The sequence below is a fragment of the Microtus oregoni genome, unplaced genomic scaffold (assembly GCF_018167655.1).
Source record: "Microtus oregoni isolate MIOR12 unplaced genomic scaffold, Mior012 000021F_ref0000039, whole genome shotgun sequence".
Taxonomy (NCBI): Eukaryota; Metazoa; Chordata; class Mammalia; order Rodentia; family Cricetidae; genus Microtus; species Microtus oregoni.
In genome coordinates this window covers 22,175,482-22,198,566 of record NW_024543080.1, presented here as the reverse complement: position 1 = coordinate 22,198,566, position 23,085 = coordinate 22,175,482, and the positions used below count along the sequence as shown (strand labels likewise).

The 23,085-nt window shown below is 46.3% G+C and overlaps 1 protein-coding gene and 1 long non-coding RNA gene across 3 annotated transcripts in view; one reads left to right on the top strand and one right to left on the bottom strand.

Annotated features, from left to right (window-relative positions):
* Positions 1-414: 414 nt before the first annotated feature.
* On the bottom strand, positions 415-17,315 carry Ociad2 (OCIA domain containing 2). 2 transcript variants are annotated; one of them, XM_041671646.1, is made up of 7 exons: positions 17,139-17,315; positions 14,125-14,250; positions 10,714-10,810; positions 8,186-8,239; positions 5,267-5,314; positions 4,236-4,353; positions 415-1,719 (listed from the first exon to the last, which is right to left on the bottom strand). In XM_041671646.1, exons 2-7 carry the CDS (start codon positions 14,188-14,190, stop codon positions 1,641-1,643), a joined length of 462 nt encoding a protein of 153 aa, XP_041527580.1. In that variant the 5' UTR covers positions 14,191-14,250; positions 17,139-17,315; the 3' UTR covers positions 415-1,640. The 2 variants fall into 2 exon arrangements, with proteins under 2 accessions (XP_041527580.1, XP_041527581.1); XM_041671647.1 differs by lacking the exon at positions 17,139-17,315 and adding an exon at positions 17,010-17,133.
* The window catches only part of LOC121460949, a 40,979-nt gene continuing 34,560 nt past the window's right edge, over positions 16,667-23,085 (top strand). Inside the window, exon 1 of the long non-coding RNA XR_005976122.1 lies at positions 16,667-17,016. This is a non-coding gene — a long non-coding RNA (uncharacterized LOC121460949). The remainder of the gene's footprint in view (positions 17,017-23,085) is intronic.

Below are 23,085 nucleotides of genomic sequence, written 5' to 3'. Positions count from 1 at the left end.
ACAGCACGCGTGAATGTCCTTGAGGAACAAAGCTAAAGAAAGATCAGAGGTAACTGCATCGAAATTCTTTGTAAAGTACACGTGACACCTTCCACAAAGATGGGCTTATAGATTGATGGCAAAGCCTTATGATAAGGGTCTGAGGGAGGATCTGGTGTGGTCCTGGCCACACAGTGCAAAGGTCACCAGGCTGTTAACCACGTCCCTTCCCAGACTTCTGGGTGGATGACTGGTTCTGCATCCCCCCCCCCCCCCGCTTCCCCCTTTGAAAGAACAACCCCATGTTCTTCCCAGGTTCCTTCTGGCTTTATCTGTGAGCACAAAGACCTCAGTGCCTTGTCTAGCATTCACCAAGCCCCAGACTCAACTCCCAACACAATGAAAGAAGAAAAAAGCTAGCATACTGGCTCTGTCTTTTAATTTTCAGAAATAGAATTTTATTAACTGTCAAACAGGATACGTCATATAAAAATCAACTCTGTCACACCCCTCCGTTTCATTCATTTAATGTTCACACAAAAATAAGCCTCCACATGCTTTAATGATTAAAGTGAAACGATTTCACATCAAATAGTAACCTCTGATGAAATTTTCTTTTTAACTCCAGGCTTGTAGATACATCGAGTCTAAGCAGCCCCCACCCCACACGCATACCCTGTATTTAAATGGTGACTTGTGGACAGAACATTTTCCTGAGAAGCAAGGAAAGCGAAGATGCAAAGGGAGCTTTTCCATGGGGCTCAGCCAACGTGCCATAAAGCAAGAGGTTCCAAAAAGGAAGAACCACACTTCCCATGTAACAAGTTGTCTGGAGAAGAAACACAACTCATGCCATTGTGTTGGCTGCCTCTGAGCTCCCGCAAGTCCCAAGGGTTTCTCATTTTTGGAATTAATTCAGTCCTTCCTCTGGTTCTCCTTCCAGTAAGCTGCTCCCTGGGAGAGCAGGTTAGGAAGTCGTCTTTCTTCTCTGAACCCTCTACTGAGTGTTGACTATGGGAATGCATCCACGAGCCAAGCAGGTCACCCACAGGTGACAGCCACTTTCACAGCTCCTGATCATACAAGCTGGTTAGTATGGTCACCCTTTCACGGGAAATGTTTCCCACCGAGTTACAGATCTCAGCCCCTAGACTTTAGGATGGACTTCTAGTACTAAAACACAATCTCTCCTGGATTTCTAGATCCATATACATAGGTTTTCTTTGGGTTGTGGCTTCCTGACTAACTTCCACGTCATTCATTCCTGTTCCCTACCACAGAACTTAAATAGAAGAAGAAGAAGAAGAAGAAGAAGAAGAAGAAGAAGAAGAAGAAGAAGAAGAAGAAGAAAAGCAGAGTAAAAGAATTGCAGGAAAGTCTACCCAGAAGCTACTCAAAATTCTCTCAGGAAGCTCTAAGCTATGGAGGGGTGTAACTTTATTTCCTGGGTAGTGTGTGGTGGCTCCCAACATGTTCTCGAAGAACAGAAGAATACACCATGCTCAAGTCAACTGAGAGCCTTCCACCACAAGCATTTCAAAGGAACGCGAGAAGGACAAGGTTTCTGTTTCCATATTAGTAGATTATCTTAGAGTACACTTGAAAGTTTAAACGTGTACAGATTCAGAGGTTTAGAAATCATTGAAAAGCACAGCCGGGGTTTAGGAATGTGATGGCTGGGACCCCTTCTCATTTAATCCACGCCTGGTTTTGCACTCCTCACAGGTAAGCAGGCAGTGCCTAGAAGAGAAGCAGAAGCAGTTGGTGACTCATCCTTTGACCATGGGAGCTCTTTCTGTGTGTCTGTGCCATATGTATGTGTATGTATGGGCCCGTGCACATGTGCACGAGGGTGTTCCTGCTGTGTGGGAGCATGTGGAGGCCAGAGGCCAACACCGGCTGTCATAGTTTTTGAGGTAGGGTCTCTTACTAGACCTGGAGCTCACTGATTAGGCTGGGCTGGGTGCTCAACTTTCATGGGGTGCTAGGATCCAAACTTATGCCTTCATGCTGGCACAGAGAGAAACTTTACTGACTGAGCCATCCCGTAGCTCTCCAAACACACATCTTACCAAAGTAAGCAAGGTGTACAGACATTTTTGATTCTACAGCTCGCTAGCTCACTCTTTTTAAATGGCGTATGAGTTGTTTCTTGGGTTCCAATTGGCTGAAGCTCATTCAATAACGATGTTTACGTTGAAACAGACGGTTGCGTTTATGCCCAGAGTCGCACATAAGCTGGGTAAACATCACGACTCTCTGACCTTGAGTCACTGGGGTGATTTCTACCACAACAAAAAAACAAATCATAAAATGTTCCAGGTGCAGGGGCAGACTCGTGTAGTCCCAGAGCTTGGGAGCTAAGCTCAAAGGAGACCAGTCTGGGCCGTAGAGTGAGAGTCTTGTCTAAAAGAATAACAAGACACACACATCCCCATCTCTTGGACTGCAACATTGTCAGGGGCCTCCCATCCTTTTACTTCACCAGAACATCAGATTCTTGCCTCTGGGATGAGAGGGCAGTGGCCTTTGACACAGAACTTAGCCACTGGTTCCCAGGTACCAATGCCAGCCCACAGCGTAGCTTTTGGCGCCAGAAGTAGGCAGGCAAAAGAGCTACAGAATGCCAATCTGAAAGTGTCCCCAGAGACCCTTTACCCTCAACCGCCTCCTTCCGTGTACATGAAGTATAGAACAATGTCTAGAGACTGTCTGGAAAATGCAGAGTCCATCGTTGTTCCGGAACCCAGTGTTGGGCTAACAACAAGAAAACTGTCCCCAAATGGAAGAGTCAACACAGTGCCCCCTTGCTGACAGCCTTTCTGTTTTCCCTGTACACCTCAGAATCCCGGGCCAATGGCTCTGGAAGCTGACCCCAAAACACAGCTTTGCAGGGATGCAGTGACATGGGAGTTGTCTGTAAACACAGCGTTAATGCCTTTCTGCTGGCCTTGCAAACCAGAAAGGGAAGGCTCAGGGCTTGGAAACTTAACAGGAGACTGAAGTCTCTTCTTCCTATGGCCACCAATGTCTTCTCAGAGAGACTCTGCATAGCATGTAACTCCTAGGCTAAAGTCCATCCACTTCTACCAGACCTTAGCATTCTAAAGTCACACTGCCAGGAGGCAACTTGACCTTGACATCTGGTCCAATATTGCTCTGCTGCTGCCCCTCAAGAAGAACACACTGGGGCAGGCTCAGAAGAGCGCTTCCTAGCACATACAGGGCCCCATGTTCAATCCCCTCACTACACACAGCAGGTTAGTACAGTGCTGGTGATCTACAGGCACACACAACAGGCATGCACCTGCAACACCCTGACACTCAGGAGGGGAGGAGGATACAAAGTTCAAGGTCACCCTTGGACTGTGTGGTGAGGTTGAGGTTAGCCTGGGCTAAATGAGGTACTCCCTCAAAGAAAACAAGAAAAGAAACTGTGACAAGTGAGGGGTCTTCAGCGGAATGTGTCCCCAACTAGTTCTGTGACATGATAATAGAAACAATTTCCTTCCTCCTGACATCCCGGGGAAGTTATTCTAGTCATCACTTTGGACAGATGAGAAACCTGAAGGTTTGAGAAAGTGTGGTACAACTTTCAGCCCAAGAACCCTACCTAGGAGCACAGGCCTCTCTGTAAACTCTAGTCTACTGCTTACTGTCCCTGTGGAGAATAAGTACAGCTATCAGGACACTGTGTGTGTGTGTGTGTGCGTGTGTGCACATGTGTGTGATATTAAAGGCTTTGAGAAGCTCTGCAGTAAGGAAGAAGGTGCAATTGGTGAGCAATTGTGCAATGACAGAAGACATATCTGCTCACAGAGGAATTCCTCAGAGGATTGTACAAGGCCTAGACTGTAGCAGTTGCTCATTAAATACACACTGAATTAAATGAAATCGGTGATTGAGTTAAAAAATAATTGAAGTTGGATAGTAATAAATCAAGGCTTGAGGTTTAAAGAGTTTTTTCTTAGATAAAATTGTTTACCTGCCTAATATTACCTAGAGTAATATTTCATTTCACTTGTTAGTTTGTTTTTGTTGTTGTTGTTTATTTTTGCTGTTGTTGTTTTTAAGATAGGGTCTCACTATATAGCTCTGGCTGTCCTGGAACTCACTGTGCAGACAGGTTGCTTGGCCTTGAACTCACAGAGATCCTCCTGCCTCTGCCACCCAAGTGCTGAAATTAAAGGCATTGCCCCCACTCCTGGCTGCTTCATTCACTATTTTTATTACAACCCCTCCATCAGACTACAAACCTGTTATGCTCGGGACCAAAGCCAGCACCACGGAGCTGATCCTCGAAGGAATGGAATTTACTCTGGCACACTCTTATGTAGGAAGCCTTCCCAAGGCCGAAGCCCAGGATCCCAGCCACTGTGAAAGCAGGTTAGGGAACACAGACAGGTAACTGAAAAGCTCAAATCGTGCCCATGAGCCACTGCCTACACCTTCCTAACACCGCTCATTTTCACACAATAACAAGCTTCCGTGGAGGGCAGGTCTGACACCGGAGACTTTCTGATTTTTGCTTGAGCGGACACGAGGAGGACCAAGACAGAGCACACACTGGCACTCAGGGCATGACCCAGTTGTCAAACCTACTCCTTGGTCAAACCAAGATAACACAACATAACCCCCCCCCCCAATGAACCTGCATTCAAAGGCTTTGCTGCTGACAGTGTTGACAATCTTATTGCCTTTGGTTCCACCACCAACAGAACGAAAGAAACATTCGAGAAAAAAATCTGCATTTACTCCAAACACGTACAGGCCTTTGATGCATTTCCCAAGCATGTCACACAACAACCACGCACACAGAGTTTGTATTGTGTCACGTGTTCTAGGTACCTGGAGACTGTCTGGAGAGTAAACAGAAGGATGTGCACCATCAGATGTAAAGAGCCATCACTTATAAGAGGGTGCAGGCCCCTGCAGGTATGGGTACCTGTGGGTCCCGGGGCCTATCTCTCATGGATACTGAGAGAACACTGTATATGTCTTGCTAGCCTTTGTTCAAATTTTATAAATGACAGTAGCGTAAGTGCCTGCTGTTACTCTGCAGATCAGAAAGTGCTGGGGTGAGCAGGAAGGTGCAGGCCAGTGGAGGAAAACAGAGAGTGCTTTGTAAGAGTCGGTCCCAGCAACACGTTCATATCCTCAGGTCTTATAAACCTTGTCAAAATCTATGCGCGTTTTCATTTGTTTCAACGCTGGGACATGAATTCAGGGGCCCCATGCTTCAAACCACCCAGCTACCTCCCCAGTCCAAACTGTTTTTATGACTTACATGCAACTTTAGGTAACGATCCAAATCTTGGATTAGCAGCTAAATAACCTGAAGAGTAAGACAGAAATGTGTTATTTCATTTAATAACTTAGTTAAATTTGTAAAGAAAATATCCAAGCTAGAGATATAACATTTCTAAGATGCTCACGTTATTAATCTGAAGAAGTGGTTTCAGAAGAGCTATAATTCAACCTGAGGTTGAAGTTAACCCCCAGAAGCCATCTCAGGCAAATGGTAGATATTGGCTTTAACATGTGCAAAATGTGAAAGCCACAATCAAAAGCCAATTGAAATTGATTCAACTAGACCAGTTACCATGTTCTACTTTTAAGAGTAACTCAACAAAGAAAGTCCAACTAAGAGGTTCATAGTATTTAAGCCTTATTTATTATTAATTAATTAATTAAAGAAAAGTGTCTCTATGTAGCCCTGGCTGTCCTGGAACTTGCTATATAGATCAGGCTGGCCTTGAACTCATAGATCTATATACTTCTGCTCCCGAGTGCTGGTGTCACCAGGTCTAACCCATCATGATTTTCAAATAAAAACACTAGGCAGATTGGCAGGCTTCTAAATATGTCCATACCATAATCTTTGGCAACTCTGGGTGTTATACTGCAGAAAGGAATTAAAGTATAAAATAGAAATAAGTCACCTTGTCAGACAACTGTGAAATAGGGAGACAGTCCTGAGTGGGGCAGGTGGAATAAACATAATCACAATGATCTCTGGTTGGCACTGAAGAGATCAGAAGTGGAAAAGCCAACCTAGCTGGCTTTGGAGACAGGGGAAGAGGCCACCAGCCAAGGAGTGTACGTAGCCTCTCGAAGTTGAAAAGGGGAAAAGCGATGAACATCCAAGAGAAACACAGCTGTACCCCCATCTTGATTTTAACCTAGTGAGACCCATTCTTCTTTTAAAAAAATATTTATATGTGTGTATCAGTGCTCCATCTACATACAGAGAAGGGCATCAGATCCTGTGATAGATAGTTGTGAGCCACCATGTGGTTACCGGGAACTGAACTCAGGACCTCTGGATGAGCAGCTCTGAACCACTGAACCATGTCTCCAGCCCCAAGTGAGACCCATTCCGACCTTGGCCTCTGGATAATAAATGTGTGCTGCCTTCAGCTATTGTGCTCACAGCGACTAATTTTAGCAGCTGTAGGAAACTAGCATTCAACCCTGAATAGTACAGATGCAAGAGGTTGGGTAGATTTGGGGTATGTGGATATTATAAGACCTCATTCCACAGATTTTGGCCCTATTTCTGCATCAAAACTAATTTAACAAAAATCTTGGTGGTAATTGGTGAATTTGTTTCTACAAAAAGATCACCTTCAAGTTATAAAAATGAAAACATATTTAATACAAGACATTTATGGATAAGAATAACAACATCCAAAGGGGAATTTTCCAAGACATGTGACCTACTGATCTTCAAGAAAAAAAGGAAAACAGGATATTTCCCCTTCATGTTTGAAGATATTGATTTTTGTTTTTACTTTTTTCAATGACATCTATCTTTACTAAAGTTTTTAATTTTTTTCAAGCATTTTTAGAATCATGGCAATTAGTAGCATTTGATAAGGTGGACTTCCAGAGGGCCAGGTCCCCTGGGAGACACAGGGACTTCTCTAAGGCACGGGTGCTATTGGAGTTCCTGTGTCTGCCATAAGAGAGGGCCACCAACTCAGTGGGCTTAAGATAATGTGAATTTATTATTTTACAGGTCTTGAGGTCAGAGGTCCAAAGTCAGAATAGGGACAAGCCAAGGTGGAAACTGCATCCTTAACCAGCTGCCTTCCTTTCTAAAAACACTAGCCCCTACATACTTCATAGCTCAGTGCTGTGGTTTGAGTGTGAAATGGCCCCACAGGCTCATGTGTTTGAACTTGGGGTCCCCAGTTGAGGTTGCTGTTTGGATTATAGAAACACTAGAAGTGGAGCCCCATTGAAGGAGACGGTCTCTGGAGCTGGGTGTTGAGGTTTCAGAGCCTGAGCAGACTTCCCGCTTCCTGTTTCCCGATTATAGTCACGATGTGACCAGGTGCTTCACAGGCCCTGCCATCATTCTTTCCCCACCGTGGTAGACTACATCCTTCCTGAAATAATGAGTCAAAATAAGCCCCTCCTTCCCTATGCTGCTTTTGTCACGGCAACTGGAACAGTCGCCACTACATTCATGGCCCTTTCCAGGGTCTTCAAAGCCAGTCATGCTGAGTCCAAACCTGCTATCTCTCTAGCTATGCCTTCCAGTCCCCTTCTCCATTTATGGTCTCTCTTTAGATGAAAAAAAGTCAACGATAATCTGTTTCAAAGTGGGCTAACAACCTTAATGGCACCTGAAACTCAAATTTCCCCATTATCAAGTAATCAGATACATTCAGTCTTTTGTAGAGATAGAAGCTTTAGCTTGTTGTAGAATAATCTTTTTGTGCCCTGTGAAGATATGTCTTTGCCAAGGTGCCTTCTGATTGGTTTACTAAAGAGCTAAATGACCAATAGCTAGGCAAGAGGTATAGGTGGGACTTCGAGGCACAGAGAGGACTCTGGGAAGAATAGAGGCAGAGAAGCCAGCCAGATGCAGATCGAGTCAGACACACAGAATGGGACAGAGGTAAAAGCCATGTGGTAGAATGTAGATTAATATAAATAGTTTGGTTTAAGTTATAAGAATAGTCGGACGAGCCTAAGCTATAGGTCAAGCTCCCATAATTAATAAGTCTCCATGTTGTTATTTAGGAGCTGGCTGGTGTGACAGGAAAAGACTCACCACATTAGCTAAAAGCAAGCAAAAGCATGCACGAAGCAAAAATCTTCAAGAATAGGATAAATAAATGTCCAAGGGTTGCAGGGAAGGCCACCAAAAATGGGGCTCTCTGAAGTTAAAGCATTAGTAAATACTGACGCTTACCTTGGTGGACAAGTCCCTGGGTGACAAGCATGCTTATAAGAGAAAAAGGCAGAGCTGTAAAACAAACAAACAAACACCCCTCAATATTAGTATCTCAACACACGGTCCCTTGGGGCAGGCGGGATTGCCCAGTGAGTACAAACACATTTCTAAAGCATGACGACCTGAGCACGATCCCCAGGACCCACATGGTGGGAGGGGTGTGTGTGAATCAACTCCTGTAAGCTGTCCTCTGACTCCACATGTAAACCACATGTACATGCATGTACATCTTCACCACATACAATCTACCAAGACTAACAACTCAAGCCCCTTGCCTAGAAATCAGGGAAAACTAATTCTAAATTTTTTTTTTTCTTACCTGAATTGGCAGTGAGTTTTATACTCTCCCCACCCGCCTAAGCCAACCATGTAGCCCTGGTTGCCCTGGATCTCACTCTGTAAGCCAGGTTGGCTTGAACTCACAGAGATCTTCCTGCCTCTGTCTCCCACGTACTGGGACTAAAGACGTGAGCCCCCACACTCAACTTTATTCACTTTGCATATTATAGTCAACAAATATTTCTTTAAAACTACAAGGATAAGTTTCTTGGGATTTATCCCAATAGCTCAGCCTGATGCACAGCAATCACCTAAACTGACACCCCACACTCAACTCCAGCTCTGATATCCATGATTACTGAACACTCAATATGCATTTGACTCCAATGGCTATATCCGACACGGATATAGTGTGTGTTCACTTAGCTGCAATTTTGTTTTCTTTTTTTTTTTTTTTTTTGGTTTTTCAAGACAGGGTTTCTCTGTGTAGCCCTGGATGTTCTAGAACTCATTTTTGTAGCCCAGGCTGGCCTCAGACTCTGAGATCTCCCCGCCTCCACCTCCAGAGTGCTGGCATTAAAGGTGTGCACTACCACCACACAGCTATATTTTTCTATTTTCAATCCTACATAAAGTTTGAAAAGCAATAGCATGAACTTCCATAGAGCCTTAATAGACACATTAATTACAGATTTATCTCTGGATGCATCCCTATATTTTGCTTTGTATCTGCTATTACGTATTTTTTTCTGAGCCATCTGGGATTTGCAAACACCATCACTCTTTATAACTGAATATTTTAACAGGTAACTTCTAAAATCAAGTTAATGTCTCCTGCACAACCACCATACCACTAGCATAGTCAGGAAAAATCTGAATATTCAGACTCAAGAGGAATGATACTAACTAATACACAATCTATATTCTAATCTCTCCGACTCATCCAAGAATGTCCCTCATAGCTGCAGGTGTTTTTCCAGCGTGCAAGATCAAGGATTATGCGTTGCGTTGAATGTCCAATCTGTTTCGATCTAGGGCAGTTTCCTGTTGTTTCTGTTTTGATGTTTGTCTTTCTTAACCTTTTGCTCCACTGTTGGCTGTCTGTCTGAAGAGGCACATTGAAGGTTAGAAACAGGCTCCATCCCTGCTAAGCACACGCAGTGTGTAGTTAAGGTTTTTTAGTGTAGTTCACTGAGTCTGGTTTAAAGGGTTCCTAGTTCTCCCACAATGTGTCAGACGGCCTCTTCCAAAAGCAAAGAGCCTTCCTAGCAACCGAGGCAAACCGGATAGCAATCGGTTTCCCATCACGTCTAATGGGCCACACTGACCCGTGAATCAACCAGGCCAGTTAAACTACCGGCTCAGAGGTTCTCAGAAAAGGCATGAGATTCTAGAAAAGCAATCAATAATCACAGTGATGCATGATGAATATCAAATTATAATTGGCCAATACAGGCTATGAATGGTTTATGAGATCAAGAGTACTGTAGTCTTGATTATGCCTCTGTCGGTAATGTACCCAGTGCTGGGCTGGATGATAGGTTCCATTATGCCACTCTCAACTGTCAAATTATGAATTTATTAAACCAAAAGGGACTTTTAATACAGAATGAATTCACTGCCTTGTCTTATGTAAGGCAATCCTGGGATGAAGAAGCAACTCAGCAGAAAACAGTATTGTAGAGACATATCAGTGGATGCTGTGAGCTCCAGCCCAGTCAACAAACACTTCCCAGGTAGAGCCTGTGGGAGAGGCTGTGGACGAAGTCCAGGTGAACCTGACACCACCTCTGAGCTGAGACGCTGGTGCAATTTACCAAGGTCTGCTTTGTGGAAGTAAGGCATGTTATATAAAACTTTGGACCTGTGTTCTTGCTTTCAGGAAAGGAAGAGACACGTATGCTTTTACTGAGTGAGGTAAAGGGCTTGATAATTGCTTATTATCTCTGCCTGAAGAAGATGGCACGGACTCAAACTTTAAACCTCCATAAATACCCAAGTTCTTTAGGGACTTATGCAAAATTCCTGTTCAAAATTAATCGGGCACCGTGATTCTGTTCTAATAGGACATGGAAGTACTCTACTGTTGCAACATTAATTATTAAATCAATTGCTAACTTATTTTATTTAGTAAATCTATTAAATTGAACTTATGGTTAAATGGTTGATTATTAAACTATTCATTAAGACCCAGAAGGTGTGAGTACCTCTCTTCCAGAAACTTTCTTCTTGGCACTCTCGGATAATCTTGGCAATCTCCCCTCTGTGGATGTGCAGTTTTGACTTTGGGCAAAACAACAGGCTCTGTAGGGAAAGACACTGAGGGTTAACTCGGAGGACCCTGAGTACAAGGCCAGCCTGGGCTAGACAGTAAGATCTCATCTCAAAGTAAAACTAAGAAAAGCTACAGGTAATAAAAAACTGAGGTCACAAAAGCCTCCACGCTGTTTCCTCTGGAAGGGGATGGGATGTGTTCTGTTCCTGGCTAGTTGTCCCCACAGACCAGTGGCCACTAGCCACCGCTTTCCAGCTGGCCCTGCAGCATAGACTTGGACAAAGTGGACTTTCTGCTTGAGAGACAGGGTGGTTCAGTGACCAGGGTGTGCCAACAGCTCTCCCAGGCTGAGTACTGCAAGCAACCAGGTCCTCGCTCTGCTCTAGGCTGTCCAGGGCTCCCTGTAATCACAATGCTGGCTTGATCCTTTGCCCAGTTAAGTTCCAGCTCAGTGTTGCATCTGTGGTACAAACAGATTTGTTGATTTTGACACTTTTTTTTTTTAAAAAAAAAAAGACTTTTTGCTTGTGACTATCAATGTGGATGCTGGCCACCGTCCCTTGAGTCCTTCTCATGGTCCAGGCATCATTTTCATACCTGGCAAACACGCAGTGACACACTTACAGGGCTGAAGGACCCTGTGGTGCCTATGCTTCTGTAATTGTGCAAGCTGGCAACCTCCCCCTTTCATTTCTCTGCTCCTCCTTCCGACACAGTGGAGGGATGCAGAGGTCAGTGTGACTCCTGGAGATCAGCAGCTATGACAATGCACACCAGTGGGACAGGCAGCGTTGATACTGGCTGCCCTTTGGCTCCTCAGAGCAAGCCAGTCCTCCCCACTTCTAGGGTAAATACAGAGGTCCCTGACTTCGTGGTCCATATTTGTGTGTGTGTGTGTGTGTGTGTGTGTGTGTGCAAGCTTACATGCAGATGTGTGGGGACTAGAGGTTGACAAGGAGTGTCTCTTTCCGTGTGTTTTTTGTTTTGTTTTGCATGTATGTGTGTTGTTTTATTTTGTTCTGTTTTAAAAGACAGCGTCTCTCATTGAACCCGGGCTGACTGATTCAGTTATTCTGATTGGCAAGCAAGCCTCAGGGATCCTAACTCCGTCTCCCTAGCACTGGGATTACAGGTGTGCTGCCCCTGGATTTTTATGTACATGTTGGGGATCTGAACTCAAGTCCTCACGCTGGTGCTTCAGGCATTTTACCAACTTCCTGAGGAGTTTACCACCTCCCCAATCCAGTGGTTCAGATTGTTATTTTACTTTAGCATATTGTGCTCAATAGTTTTATTCCAACTTGATGCAGGCTAATATCATCTGAGAGGAGGGAACCTCAGTTAAGAAAATGCCTCCATAAGCCTGGATTGATTAATGTAGGAGGGCCCAGCCCATTGTGGGTGAGGCCACCCCTGGGCTGGTGGTCCAGGATTCTCTAAGAAAACAGGCTGAACGAGCCATGTTGAGCAAGCCAGTAAGCAGTACTCCTCCATGGCCTCTGCATCAGGTCCTGTATCCAGGTTCCTGTCCTGTTTGAGTTCCTGTCCTGACTTCCTTTGATGCTGAACTATGATGCGGAAGTGTAAGCTGAATAAACTCTTTCCTCCCTGACTTGCTATTGGTCAGAAACCCTGACTAAGACACACGTTCTGAAACTGGCCTACAGTCAGTGGGAACTACATTTAGAAGTTTAAACTTATCCTAGGCTAATGATATGCAGTATGGTATTTTCTCATGATGGTGGACATTCGCAGGGAGACACAGCTTCAAGTTAGCAGTGAGATCACAAGATCACATCCATCACAAGATCACATCCATCACAAGATCACATCCATCACAAGATCACATCTATCACAGGATCACATCTGCAACACCCTGCAGTGGACCGCAGTGCTAGGATTCCCAGTAGCTGTGTAAACCAACAGCAGTTTCAACCTACAGTGGGTTTTTATTGAGACAACATGCCATTGTAAATCAAGTCATATCTGTATTTGTTTCTTGTCCTCTCTGAAGCCAGGGCAGAAATAAAGAAAATCCCCAATATGAACAGGGTAATCCAGACATTCATTCAGATCTGACCACCGTCTCTTCCGCGAGTCCAGCACTCGAGATCAGAAAGTGGGGCTTGGGAGATCTTTACTAGCAGTGCTATGAATGTTTTACAGTTCTCTATTTCACAGGGGCAGCTAAGGTGTCCAAATGCCTCTCCTGTGACCTGCTGTCATTTATCTGCTTCTTTGTCCTGCACTTTGCCACTTAAATGTTCTCCTAGAAACCACGTCTAGTGTGAAAAGTTGACTCCAGAGAACATGGACCCCAGTAACCCATGAAATACTTGCTCACCCTTTCATCCAAATGCTTCTGAACCACAATCCCCACTCTTCCCAAGCTAGCACGTGGGCTCTCAGCCTGATGGCTGATTAGCAGTTACGGACACCGCTATGCTAAAAGCAGCATGCGGCAGCATATGTTCAAAATAATCACCCTGCACAACACAAACGAGAAGCTAAGGGGCTGTGTCATCCTGCTAGGGACAAACCATAGCTTGCTCTGCCATGGTGGTACGCCTACCCAGTCACTGGCTGTGGTGAGAGAGCGAAGATGGATTCTGAACAGGAAGGAGTAAAGAAAGCGATCTGCAAACAAAATCTTAACAGGCTTTTCAAGAGAACCTGACTGCGGCTTTCCTCCTTACTCCATCTTCCCCGCTTCCGTCTGACAAAGGACTGGGTTGGGAAAAGTGTTCGTAGCTCAGGAGCTGTCTTAGTTGTTAGGGTACCCGCCACACAAACATAAGGGACAGGGTTTGGATCCTCAAGGCCACTTGAAAAGCTAGATGTGCTGGCACGTACCTGTAACTTCAGTATCAAAGGAACGGAGACAGGGGTATACCTGTAACTTCCTGGCTAGCTAGTCTGGCTGGATCAGTGAGCTCCAGGTTCACTGAGAGACCCTGTCTGGGAAAGGAAGTTAGCGCTAGTGAGATGGCTCAGAGGGTAAAGGCACCGGCTACCAAGCTTGATGACCTGAGTTCAATCCACTGGACCCACGCAGTAAAAGGAGAGAGGTGACTCATGACTTCCGCAGGCTGTCCTTTGATCTTTAACACTTGCCATGGCATGTGTGTGGGTGCGGCACACACGATACATCATAAGTAAATATAAAAAAATAAAATATGATCTAGAGTGACTAAGGAAAATGCTGAACATTGGTCCCTGGTCTCCAGGTTCAGGAACACACACACACACACACACACACACAGAGTCAGGTGATTCATCAAGGGCAGGATCTAGTGGCAGTCTTGTGTGATAGTTTTCCTCAGAATCTCAAGCTAACACATACCTGCTTGCTAAACGGTGGCAATTGGGGACTCTTCTCTTGGCTTCCATGAGTGGACACTGAGGCCATGATGATGCTGCCCTTTCTTCAATGCCAGTCGAATGCTCTGAAGACTCCTTGGCCTGATGACTAAGGGAAGCAGAAGAGATTCACTGTACCAGGTGTGAATATTTATGTACCAGGTTTCAAAGCACCTTTCATATCAGCGATTCTAACTTAGAAAACTTATTATTTTCATTTTGTTAGGTTTTTAACCTGCAGCCATCTGTAAACTCGAGCTTTCTTACAATTGTTTATTTTTGGGGGTACAATGAGTGTATTGTGTCATGTACACGTGGATGCCGTGAGGAGGCCGCTTGTTCGTTTCCTGGCCTTCTCACACTGCTTGGAGGTCAGGGAACAGCCTGCAGGGGTCTGTTCTCTCCTGCCATGTGGGTCCCAGGAAGCAAACTCACATTGTCTGGCTTGGTGGCAAGTGCCTTTACTCACTGAGCCATCTTACAAGCCCAGGAGGCAGAGGCAGGAGGATCTCTGTGAGTTTGAGGCCAGCCTGGTTTACAAGAGCTAGTTCCAGGACAGGCACCAAAAACTACAGAGAAACCCTGTCTTGAAAATTAAAAAAAAAAAAAAAGAGAGACTTCTAATTTTTAATTATGTGAGGGAATATCAGTATTAACGGAGGCCAGAGGAGTCAAATCCCCCTGGAGCTGGAGTTACATACTCCATACTTAGGTAGCTATAAGCCACCTAAGCACTGGGAACTGAACTTAGATCCTCTGTAAGAGCAGTATGCGCTTTTGCTTACTATCTCTTTAGTTCCTACAATCTCTATTTCGAACAGCTCCCCAATACACACCTACACACATGTCCATAAACACATGCACACATACTCACACAGAGCCACAGGTCTGATTTAAGAGTGGAATGAAGTGTCATACTGTGCAATGCTTTACTCCCTGTAAAGTATGTCTTTAAAACACAGCAAAGCATCACTGAAAGTGAGTAACTATTCAAATGTTTGCTGAACGTCTATGACATGCTAAGTATGAGGCTACGAAGGCCAAGATAAGCTCAACTGTATGAAGAGCACAGGTAAAGCGGACGTCTGGTAAGGCAAGAATTATTCACTAGGAGAAAGTCCAAGAAGCAAGGACAGGGGGCTAAGGAAGGAGAGGAATAAGGATCTGCCCTTTCGGTCAGGTGTGCATACCCCCAACGACACTATAATCTTGTGTTTTCAAGAGGATGCGGGGTGTCTGTATGTGTGTGTGTCCAGGAGAAAGACGGACAGTTTAGACAGTGATTAAACTGTCTAGATATGAAACTGAAGACGTGAACTGAGACCTCATTGGGAGAGGTGAAGGTAAGAAATTTGGGTTTGGAAATATTGTATTTCGGTGCTGGTGTGTGTGTGTTTGTGTGCGCGCGCACAAACCCTGGAATTAGCCATTAAAGATCGAAATATTTTAGGATATGTCTGGGTCTGGGATTTCAGATTAGGGGAGGGTTGGAGAGATGAATTTGAAAACTGCCATCACAGAGATGAATCTTAAAGCGAGGGACCTGGACACTTTCAGTGACAAAGAGTACAGGAGAAAGCGAACATTGAACCCAAAGGAATAGTGGTGAGCTAAGAAACAGACCATAGGTCAAGGAAATGGCTGTGAGTGAAAGGGCGATGCAGCCACCAGGGAATCACCGAAGGAGCCATCCCCAGTGACCACACAGCCTGGGGCTGGCAAGGATGGACAAGCTCCAGGTGGGCCATGAGCCTCCTCCTCTTCCCCCCGGGGCCCCACTGGCTTTCCCACAAAATGGACAGCTCATACGAAACTGTGTTTCCTACATTAGTGACTCAGTGGCAAGAAATATGAGCCCAGGGCCCCTCTGTACGTTTCATCTTGGGTGCCCAGTGTCAGAGAGGAACACGATGCCCTGTGGTGTTAGATGCTGAAGATGATTATAATAACCTGACTGTGCACCCTTCCCCTTCAGACAGAGCCTCGCTATGTCACCCTAGGTGTCCTAAGGGCAGACTAGACTGGCCTTAAACTCAGAGTTCTGCCACCTGAGTGCTGTGTTAAAGGTGTCCGGAACAATGCCCTGCAAGACGCCAGTTTTAATTCTGACTTTCTTTGCTGGTCCTGGGCATCGGGGCAAGGAATATAAAGTGTCTGAGCCTCGGCTTTGTCACCTGTAGTCAGGCACAGCTGTGGCAAGGATGAGGATGAAGGATGAGGACACAGGACCAGGGCACAGCGGTAGCTGTATGAGCAGTAGGGGAGCAGTCATCAGAGTGGCCCTGGGAATCCGATTTTCTAGGAAATAAAATCCTAGGAAATCTTTGCAACCTATGGTCAAATGAGACTTTTTTTTTTTTTTTTTTTTTGCACAGTCAGACCCAGGGCCATCCCAAGAACCAAGAAGGAAGCAAGCACACACCTTAGCGTTGGTGAACTGGGCCCTCCTGAACCCAGCTGTCTTCTTCTGGCATCTGAGCGCGCGCGCGCGCGCACGCGCACACACACACACACACACACACACACACACACACACTCGGGTCTAGACTAGGGGGGCAATGGCAGCCTGATCCAGCCTGTGTTGGGGGAGGGGAGGCTGACCCAGAATCAGCTAGCTGGGTTCCAAGGCTAGGCCTGCAAAACTCCAAGCCAGCACCCCAGCCCGGGGTAGCACGAATCCGAGGCGCTTGGAGAGAAGCACAGCAGGAAAGGATTGAAGATCTGACACCGCGCTGCGGCGGAGCCTTTGAAGGGTCTGCCCAGCGTCTGCCCACCTCGCCGTCGCCGGGAGCAGGGAAGGAGAGCCAGAAGAAAAAGACACTGCCCCAGGCCACCTCTCCCACCGTCACCCCACTTCTGTGGGCTCACCTGTGCGGTGAGTGCTTCCAAGGCAGAGCTGCCCCCACCGCCTCCGGCGGCTGCAGTCTTCCCACGCCCCCGCTGCCCACGCCCACCGCCCCAACCCGAGCCCTCGGTCCCCTCTCCTCTTCCCCTCACCTTTCTTCGCGATCTTCCTTTTCTTCCCTCCTTTCTCCTTCTTCCTGCTCTCGCTCCGCCCCACACTCGTGCGTGCCACTAGCTCCAGAGCAGCCCGCCCCCACTTGCAGTCTCTTTTCTCAGCTGGTGACACGGAAAGGGAGAATCCAGCACTTTCGAGAAGCCCCCGTTTCTCAGTCTCTTCGTGACACCTGATAGGTCCACCTGGATGCCTTTCACGTGACTGGGTCGTCCAGACAAAAACACCAAAAAACACGTGACTGTCGTTCCCTAAACCCCCTCTGTGGGCCGGACAAAGGCTCCACCTCTCAGCAGTGCTATTGACAGCCGGGTAGGGTCCCAACCCCCAGGGAGTCCGTTGCAGCCCACCTTGGTTCCTCAGCTTTCCCTTGCCAAGCTTTCCCTCTCCCAACCGCTGGCCTGTGAGGGGAAGGTGACGATAGTGTGTGATGTGTGTGTACTCATATGTGTGACTATAAACGTCTGCTTATATGTGAGTGTGTGCTAAGTGTCTATCTGAGCATGTATGAGTATGTATGTGTCTGGATGTGACTGCGTGTTAAGTGTTTATGTGTTAGTACATGGGATGGTATACGAGAGTGTGTGTATGTATGTGTGTGGTGGTGTGTGAATGTGTGTACACACGTATGAGTGTGTGTGCGCACACATGCACAAGGGTGTGAGTACCGAGAATAAGAATTCCAAGAGAGAAGCTGTGTCTGCAGGGGCTGTTAGATTGATGGAATTGGTGTTCTGTGGAGAGATTGGAATGGTTAGACTCTAATTAGACCTTATCTGTTCCTTACCCACCTCTCTGTCAAAACTAACAGCCTGCGACCAAGACCACGCGTGTGCCTGCTGCCCACAGAGTCCAAGCGGGCATCAGATTCCCGGGGGACTGGAGTTAGAGAGGCTTGTGAGTTGCCCTGTGGGTGCTGGAAACCTAACCCAGGTTCTCTGAAAGAGCAGCCAGTGCTCTTAACAGTTGAGCCGTCTCTGTCTCCCGCCCTCCTCCTGGCATTTCCTGCCCACATTTCCTGATTCCGGCCTGACTAAAGCAGACAAAGCCATTTCCTCACAGCTCTTGCTACGTCTGCGACCTCCTGAAGAGAGCCACACGCAAGGGCGAGAGCATCTTCTCCACCTACTTTAGTTGACTTTTACAAATCACCATTTTGAGAAGACAGGAACTCAGCGATGTGTACCTTGGTCTTCAGGGTGGATGTCTCCTCAACTCTATTAGCAGACGTGGTAATCGGTTAGGGATTGTTTCTCTGAAATTGGCATTACAAGACTGATTACACCTCCACCTCCCCTCCTCCACTCTCCGGGACTGGAGATGGCTCAGTGGTTAAGAGCACTGCTCTTCCAGAGGTCTAGGGTTAGCTTCCAAACAGCCTACAACTCCACTTCAAGGGATATGACTTGTCTCTCTGGTTTCTGTGGGCAGGTGTGAGCACTCACACATGCATACGCATAAATAAACTAAAAAAAAATTTTTTTTTTAAAGATACTGTTCTCTTAGGTGACTCTTGCAGTAGACTGCGCCTCACCCCTTGCAGCACAGTGGCTTCTCTCTCCCTGCAGGGTTTCGTTTTCTCTTGACCCAGTTTTACTCGCAGATTAAAGGGGATACAGGCCTGCTAATTTTATATTCTGTTACCAGAAGTCAGAAATAAGCCTCTGTGGTTCTGTGGTCTTCGGGGCTGAGCTTTCTAATTGCTCTGGTGATGCATATGAACTGCCGCTCTTACACCTCACACAAGGCCTAAGTGGCTTTACCCTCCACCATCTCGGTGCGGTGAGTGTTGGAGCGTGTGTGCCTCGCTTACATCTCCACTTCCCACCAGAACGTTCCAGGAAATTGCTTTAAATAGCTAAGATATTGCCCTATACCATGCATGTGGCATGAGTTCCTTACACGATTTAAATAGCTAGACATCACCCCATGGTGTATGTGGCACGAGTTCCTTACATGATACTTGGTTGACTACTCTGGTACATCTGTGTGCAAGCATGTTCCAAGTTATGACGCATGGGCCAGTTCCACAAAGGGGTCACCTTTAATGAGAACTAGAATAAAACAACACAGACTTGGCCCTAGAAGCCTGACACAAGGAGTGGAGTCTGTTAGACTTGACTTTAGCATCTGTCGTGCAAGGCCACGGCTACAAAGCTGATTCTCAGTGGTCAGTGTAGACTGTGCCAGGCTATTCATGGCAGGCTCCAGGGTGAACTGTTTCTGTAGCCCCGTGTGGTTCCCAGGCAACATCCAGATTCAGTAGCTGGGCTGCTATGATTCAGCCCTCTGACCCTTGGAGGGTGTGGCTGCATGGTTGGTATCCTCTACTTTCTCCTCTTTGCTCAGCCTGGAGCAACCTTGACTTTCTTCGCTGCTCTCCTTTCACTTAAGGCTCAACCCTGAGGTCACTTTTGGGAAAACCTACTGACGTCAAGTTTAATTTAAAATACACAGTGATGTCATGACCGACATTCCTAACCACCAGCTTTTCCTGTTGCAGACTACCTCAGTGGTGCCTAGAGTTCTTCAGACATCAACCCTTTCCTTCTAAGCCCTCCTCCCCAACCTAAGCAATTTGCAGCAGATACCTGCCAGCCCCTCCTTCCCGCATGCACCTTGCATGCCATTTTCTAGTAAATGTGACACTCATTGCCTTTCAGACACTATGTGTCAGGTACTTGAAGTCTCCTCTTTTGTGTAGCTGTAAAGAAAAGGGCCAGGCGTGATGATGCATTTTCAATCCCAGCACTCAGAAGGCAGTGGTGGGTGGATCTCTGTGAGGCCAGCCTGGTCTACATAACCAGTTCCAGGATAGCCAGAGCTGTATAATGGGGAGATCCTGAGAGAGAAAATGAGAGAGAGAGAGAGAGAGAGAGAGAGAGAGAGAGAGAGAGAGAGAGCGCGCTAGGGCAGCTCCACTGCTTCAGTCTCCTATAAGGCTTTGGTGGGGGTGGGGGTGGGACATCATGACAGTGAGTCACATAGCCAGAGATGAGCTGGGGGCTAGACTTGGTATTGTATAACAACTCACTCCTATGAACTATGAAAACTGCCTTAATGATGTCCAGGCGTGGACCTACCTCCCAGCCTGCCACTCTGAGGAAGGGACACATAGACCCTGAGGGTGGGCTGGGGATTTCCATAAAGTCATATCCAAGCCATGGCGGTATCTACTGGTCCCTTGTTATCTTTTAGCTGAATCCCACTGCAGTCCTGTGAGAGTGGACAGAAACCAAGGTACACAGCCAGGAAGTGGCAGAACAAGCCCAGTCCCTTCTTTCTGAACACCACCACATACTTGCCTTCTGTCGTCCTCACGGGCAGAATCAACAATGTTACCTGCTCCCTCTTGATGTGAGCTCCTTGGGGTCTGCTCTGGCCAGCAAGTGACAAATGAACTCGTGAATGACACAGACGATCTTGAACTTAATAAGGTACACAGAGACAGATAATGCACTCTTATTAGTAGAAATTTATTTTTCTTCCTTCTTTTATTTCTTTCTCCCTTGCTTTGTCCTTTCTCCCCTCTCTTCCTCTTCTTCTGTTTTTGTGAGACAGGGTTTCTCTGTATAACAACCCTAGCTGCCCTGGAACTAGCTCTGTAGACCAGGCTAGCCTCAAACTCACAGAGATCTGCCTGCCTCTGCCTCCCTGGTGCTGAAACTATAAGCATGCGCCACCACTATCCTGCATCTACGTTTTTTTAAAGCAGGACTTCATGTAACCCAAAGCTGGTGTCAAACTCACTGTGTAGCCAAAGATGACTTTGAACTCCAGATTCTCCTGCCTCTGCTCTTCCAGCTGCTGAGGTTAGAGGCATAGATTAACATAACCACTTGAACCCAGAGTTTTGTACATGCTAGGCAAGCGCTCTACCAACTGAGCCACCTCCCCAGCCTCTTCTCTTTCTTTCTCAACAGTATAGTTGCAGAACCATAAAAGAGCACACATGCAGACATATGCACTGGTACCCTAACTCCGTGATTAAGTAAACGGGGCACATAACAGACAAGCATTATGAGCAGGGTCATACCCAAGGAGGGGTGGCAACAAGATTTGGGCCGCCGTGGTTTGGCTCTTAATCTGTGCCCACAAAGCAACCTCGTGAGATCGAGACAGGCGGGCACATGACGAAAGGTGTGTACAGAGAACTCAGCGGCAGAGGGTGGAAGGGAACCCCGCAGGGCCATGCCCTGCAGTTTGCTGCATAGTAGGCCCTACCGTGCAAATGGGTTACAACAAAATGCCCATGGGGACCGGGAGATGGCTGAAAGTGCTTGCCCTAGGCCTACCTACCTGAGTTGGATCCCTGGAACCCACACAGTGGAAGGAGGAACTGGCACCTGGAAGCTGTCCCCACTCTCTGTGTGCACCCATGGCATGCAAGCCCCTCCCTCAATAAATACATGTTTTTAAAAAAAGCATTTACCCCTTTGGATGTCAGTGTGGCGATTTCTCAGAAAATTAGGAAACAACCTTCCTCACGACCCAGTAATACCAATTTTGGGTATATACACAAAGAATACTCGATCGTGCCACAAAGAAATGTGCTCAACTATGTTCATAGCAGCATTGTTTGTCATAACCAGAAACTGGAAATGACCTAAATGCCTTTTGGCCAAAGAATGGGTAAGGAAAATGTGGTACATTTACTCAACGGAGTGCTACACAGCAGAAAAAAGCAACGACATCTTGAATTTTGCAGGCAAATGAATGGAGCTAGAAAACATCATTTTGAGTGAGGTAACCCGACCCAGAAAGACAATTATCATATGTACTCACTCATAAGTGGTTTTTAAACATAAAGCAAAGAAAACTAGCCCACAAATCTCAATCCCAGAGAGCCTAGACAACCATGAGGACCCTAAGAGACACATATATAGATCTAATCTACATGGGAAGTAGAAAAAGACAAGATCTCCTGAGTAAATTGGGAGCATGGGGACCTTGGGAGAGGGTTGAAGGGGAGGGGAGAGATAGGGAGGGGAACAGAGAAAAATGTAGAGCTCAATAAAAATAAAAAATAAAAGTATTGTTAAATATCATAAACACTATGAATTCAGATAAAAGGAACCTTGGAGACTTAGGAAAAAAATAAAAGTTTAAAAATTCAGGTGAGGTGGGCTGGAGAGATGGCTCAGTGGTTAAGAACACTGCCTGCTGTTCCAGAGATCCTAAGTTCAATTCCCAGCAACCACATGGTGCCCTCTTCTGACCTGCAGAACACTGTATACATAATGAATAAATAAATCTTTAAAAAAAATAAAATAAAAATTCAGGTGAGAATATGCAGGGCAAGGACTCTCTGAGTCACCTCTTTGCTCTTTGTAAAGGCTGCTCTGGCTGGTTCCTGTCAGGTAGTTTTGGGGTATGTGTGCAAGGCTTCGTGGGCACCCATGGAGTGGTAGAGGCAGTCTTCATCCTACCATGTTTTTCCATGTCCCGGATCTTCATTTATCATCTTTCCAGCTCTGCAAAAAGTTCTGTGAATCACAGGGTCTCATGGGGGATAAATAATGCCAAGCTTCTCACATGTGGCGCAGCCTGTTCCTGTGAGGTGACCCATGGAGCTGGACGTGGGGTCTGTTCTCCCCAGCTGCCAGGTCCGACTGCCAGCCCAGGCCTATTGCCAGCACCAAGCCCGACTTTGGAGCCCTCTGCTGGGGGCTCTGGTTGTGTGAGCAGCATCTGGATTTGATGTGCTGATTTCCAGCAAGAGACAAAGCAGCCTCCCAAAGAGCATAACTTTGGCCCAAATGGGGCGTGTCTACAATACAAAGACAAGTGTGTCGATTTACTCGTGTGCCCTCATCGTTTCCTTCACCCCCACTTCCAAAAGCTAAAACAGACTTTCTAAGAGCAAACGGCTTTAATATTCCGATGCTGCTTTCCTGGGTCTGTGGTACACAAAAGTCAAAGCACTCC